Source organism: Bidens hawaiensis, unplaced genomic scaffold (assembly GCF_021521415.1).
Source record: "Bidens hawaiensis isolate Kalapana, Puna unplaced genomic scaffold, B.hawaiensis_p1.1 tig00004497_1, whole genome shotgun sequence".
NCBI lineage: Eukaryota > Viridiplantae > Streptophyta > Magnoliopsida > Asterales > Asteraceae > Bidens > Bidens hawaiensis.
Window position 1 is genome coordinate 1,379,807 of NW_027491272.1, and position 5,016 is coordinate 1,384,822.

At 39.5% G+C, this 5,016-nt stretch overlaps 1 protein-coding gene across 1 annotated transcript; it reads left to right on the top strand.

Annotated features, from left to right (window-relative positions):
- The first annotated feature begins 946 nt into the window (after window positions 1–946).
- Window positions 947–2,600, top strand: LOC143626756 (autophagy-related protein 18a-like). Its single transcript, XM_077096739.1, has 4 exons — window positions 947–1,663; window positions 1,758–1,950; window positions 2,029–2,155; window positions 2,240–2,600. Exons 1-4 carry the CDS (start codon window positions 947–949, stop codon window positions 2,331–2,333), a joined length of 1,131 nt encoding a protein of 376 aa, XP_076952854.1. The 3' UTR covers window positions 2,334–2,600.
- The last annotated feature ends 2,416 nt before the right edge of the window (window positions 2,601–5,016 follow it).

The following is a 5,016-nucleotide window of genomic DNA, read 5'->3' on the forward strand; positions in this document are numbered from 1 at the left end:
TTGATTTGAACACAAAAGCCACATGGTAGGTAAGGTAATATACACTTGTCAGAATCTCATCGGCCGGCCAAATATATCGTTGGGATTTCCAATGTCACGGATCCGATGAATTTAGGTGGATTGTTAGGAACTTGAAAATTTCAAAGCCTATTTTCAGATTCTCTCTCTTAAAAAGACTATTTTCAGAATTTTTCCTTTATCGAGACTATTAATTTATTAAGTATTAAATTATAAATGTTTTGCCGTATTAATTTTATTTTTAACATTTCAACTAGTGTTTTAAAAACCGGTTCAAACCGGCCGGTTGAACCGGTTAAACCGGATTTCGCATAGAAGGCCAGTATTTTGAGCCCGGTATTTTTGGCCGGTTTGCTAGAACATCGTACCGGCGGTTTTTTCTAAAATACCGGTTTTTACCGGCAAACCGGTTTTATGTTCAAGAAATTTTTTATATTTGCGACCCGTATTTTATCAAAATTACTTTTAACTCAACAATTAAAATTCAAACGTGTAAACTTTAGGACTGTTTTTTTAAAATTGAGTGCTTTTGTATTATTTTTTCAATATGGATTACCTTTTGGATTATTTTTTGTTATAAAATCATTTATTTTTGAGTTGTTTTTGGAGTTAAAGTTGTATTTATAGGAAATTATAAGGTAAACTATTCAACCGGTTGAACCTCCCGGTATAACCCGATTCAACCGGTTATACTGTTTTTTAGCCTAATCCGATACGAGTAAAAAACCGGTTTTTAAAACATTGGTTTCAACGATGAACCAACACATGGTTCAAACACCCCCTAAAAATTAAAATTAGGCATTAAAAGAGTTACTAAGAAATCTCATTTATCAAATTGCAATCATTTACGCAGGTCACACTTTCCCAAATCTTTATTTTCAACTCCAGAGCCTTCACCCGCCGCCACGGCCACCGTCTTCTTATTCCCATGACGTCAGTCTCACCTCCAATAACCCTCATCATGGACGACCACCACCACCAGACCTCACCTTCATCTTCTTCCTCCACCACTCCCACCATCCTCCACCTGTCCTTCAACCAAGACTCCACCTGCTTCGCCGCCGGCACCGACCGCGGCTTCCGCATCTACAACTGCGACCCCTTCCGCACCATCTTCCGCCGCGACTTCTCCACCGGCGGAGGCATCGCCGTCGTCCAGATGCTCTTCCGCTGCAACATCCTCGCCCTCGTCGGCGGCGGACCGGACCCACAGTACCCACTTAACAAAGTCATGATTTGGGACGACCACCAGAGCCGCTGCATCGGCGAGCTATCCTTCCGCTCCGAAGTCAACTCCGTGCGCCTCCGCCGAGACCGGATTGTCGTCATCCTTGCCCAGAAGATATACGTCTACAATTTCGCCGATTTAAAGCTGTTGCAGCAGATTGATACGTTTATGAACCCCAAGGGGTTATGTGAGGTGTCTCATGTTGCCGGTTCGATGGTGTTGGTGTGTCCCGGGCTGCATAAGGGGCAGATTAGGGCGGAGCATTATGGGTCGAAGCAGACCAAGTTTATTATGGCTCATGATTCCAGGGTTGTGTGTATGGCTCTTACTCATGATGGGAGGCTGCTTGCTACGGCGAGTAGTAAAGGGACTTTAGTTAGGGTGTTTAATACGCTTGATGGCTCGTTGCTGCAAGAGGTATTGGTTATTTGTTATCGTTAGGGTTTATCTGTATATGTTGAAATAGCCCGCAAACCATACATTGGAAATGTTGATTGCATATTGAATTAAGGTACGGAGAGGTGCAGATAGAGCGGATATCTACAGTCTGGCTTTCTCCACAACTGCTGAAAGGCTAGCTGTTTCAAGTGACAGAGGAACCGTTCATGTTTTCAACTTAAAGGTTGATTCTGGACCGTTGCAAACGATATCAGACCATAATAATGGATCCCCACCAGTTGTTTCGCATCTATCATTTATGAGGGGTATCTTAATTAATTAGTTGCTTCTTTGTACATGATTTACAATCTAAATTCGTACTTCTGAGCACTGTCTTGTTGCAGGGGTGTTACCAAAGTATTTTAGTTCAGAGTGGTCGATGGCTCGGGTTCATTTGAACGAGGGTTTGCAGTATGTTGTTGGTTTTGGTCACCAGAAGAACACGGTTGTGATACTTGGGATGGATGGGAGGTAATAAATATTAAATACTTAAATGATAGCAATTGTTTGGTGTTCTAAGATGTTTTCTGGAATCTTAAAATTGTGTTTTTGCAGCTTCTATCGATGCCAGTTTGACCCGGTGGCTGGTGGTGAGATGACTGTGGTGGAGTGCCATAATTTCTTGAAGCAAGATGAAACCGTTTCTTGACAAACAATGAGGCTTTCAAATGTGAATATTTGGTAAGCTGTGTGATTAAATGAAGTTAGTTTTCGTGTGAACGTGTAAATATGTATATATATTATGCTCTAATAATTGCAGTTTCCCTGGTCGATATAAACCTAGCATGTTTAAACACCTCATCATGGTCGATATAAACCTAACATCTCCGCATCTGTAGGATAGTGGTGATTGGCTGGTTATGACCCATCAAACCGTCGGGTTATGGTGGTTGGTCGATCGTCGGGGGGTATGAATATCACTGTATGGTAAGGATTAGGGTGAAATTTTGGTAGTATGTAATCAATGCCAAGTAGAAAGAAGGAAATATTCATAGTTGAGATTTTAGGGGAAAGGTTGGTGCAAGGTTTTGAGTTGCATTTTGAAATATTCATTTGGTTCTTGCTCTGATAAATAACAGCATGCTTTGCTCCTTCACTCATTTTGATAGTTGTTTTTATTCCCACTTCTCATACTTAATACTTTGATCTGGTCTGCTGATTTGGCAAGTGTTATTTACATGATGGTGTTTACAATTATTATAATAGGGATAGTAATCATAACACATTTTTTAAAGTATTAGTTCATTTGAAGTGTGGGGGTTGGTTGAGTTGTCGTAAATTATACTTTAACCAAATCGATACTTTCTAATTGACTTGTTTTGACTCTTAACACATTCCAATTTTCATGTAGGGGGCTTGAATCTGTTACGCGGTCCGCCCCTTTTGTCTAGGTTACTATCATTGGTAATTATTGTTTATACACATATCAAAACACAAGTTGGTCACAATAATGAATGTGCATTAGTTGTTGGTGAATACACAGTTTGCATGCTATGTTGGTTAATACATAGTATAATGTTAGCCAAATGCTTCATGTGTGATAAAATTACTACTGAATGCTAACACCTATAGGTTTATTTTTTGACGTTGATTCCATTGAACTTGATGCCTTTTTCTGAAAGAGCTTATGATTTTCTTCACCTAGGAATGCTATGCAGAGAACCATAACACCATGACACTTTTCTTGAATATGGAATCAACACATTGTAGATCAATGATTAATATCTGGTTTGATTTCCTTGGGTTTTTTCCCTATATGAAAGATCTTTGGATTTTTAGGACCTTAGGCTGTTTTTGGAAAGTCTTTTTAGCATAGGACTATGAAAGTGTGATGGAACAGCAAAGGCATAAAAGTTCTTTAGCATAAAATTTTCGCACGATTCCATCACGCCATCGATTATAAAAGTACTACATATTGTCTTCATTACTAAAATACCACTGTTTTAAATGTTTCATCAGCGAGTCTATTCTTACTTTTAAAATGATTCTTACATATTTGATAATCCCTTGCACCCACCTATACTTAACTCTATGTACTTATTGAATATAGAAATAAGTTTAGTTATCAGAAAGAGGCTGATATAATGTATACCGAGTCAAACACAAGTAATATATAAGACGGTAGATAAAAGAACATTTGAGAGATGAGCAACCAAACAATGAGAGGAAGGGAGCAAAACAAGGATCTTTACATCATTGTGGATTTCTCCTCAATTTGCTCAAATTCACAACGTGCATAAATTCATTCATGGGTTCCCTCCAATTGGTTTGGTAGAGGTGGAACCATGGCTCAAGAACCTTCCAAAGGGGCTCAACCACCTCCACAAAACTACTACCCGCCACCTCAAAATTATGGACCATACCCAAACCAACCTCCACAAAATGGTTCATACCCAAACCAATACCTTGGGTACCAACCGTATCCGCCATCACAACCTTCAGGCCAACCGACTTACGGGTATCAGTATCCTCAATCGTCACAACAACAATACGGTGGTGGGTATAACTCTATCCACCGCAACCAATGCCACCACATTATGTAGACGGCAAGGAGAAAAAGAAGGATAAAAATAAAAAAGACAAGAAGAAAAAGAAGAGGAAAAAGAAAAAGAAAGGTATAGGGGGAAGCTTGGTTAGTATTGGATTTCTCGGGGCAGCCTTACTTGGAGCAGCACTAGGAGAGGAAATTGGTGGGGGCAGTTCTGATTCAGATCAGGATTTTTGTGGACTTCGTATTATCATTATTATAATATATAATATTATTTAATTAAGGAAAATTGATTTTTATTGGTCCCAACTATTTCATTTTTGTTGGCGCTGGTCTCAACTTCCATTTTGGCTGGCAACGGTCCCAACTTTAATACTCATTTCATCCACCAGTCTGCGACTAGACTAACGGAGCACTAACTCCATTATGTTTTTGCTAACGTGTCAATCTGAGTTGTCAAAAAACATCTTACGTGGCAGCCACCGTGGATTATTGATTTATACCTAATATAACCTCAAACTTTAGGGTCTAAACTGAAATTATAAATTTGAAATATATTAAATTAATAGAAAATAACCCAACCCCCCCCCCCTCCTGTAGCCCGTATTCCCGGCGAGCCGCCGCCGGCAACGGCGTGAGGTTCCGACCACCGAAAAACACCCTCATTTCAGCCGTTCTTGACCCGTTAATTTAGAATAACGTAGTTAGACAGCAATAAACAACAATAATTAACATTCTAATTATATTTTAACGCCTTAACCGTTGAACTAATTCTCGTAACCTTCACCGGAAAATCGGCCATAAGCAATTAACACTGATTAATGAATTTCATCGCAATTACTGG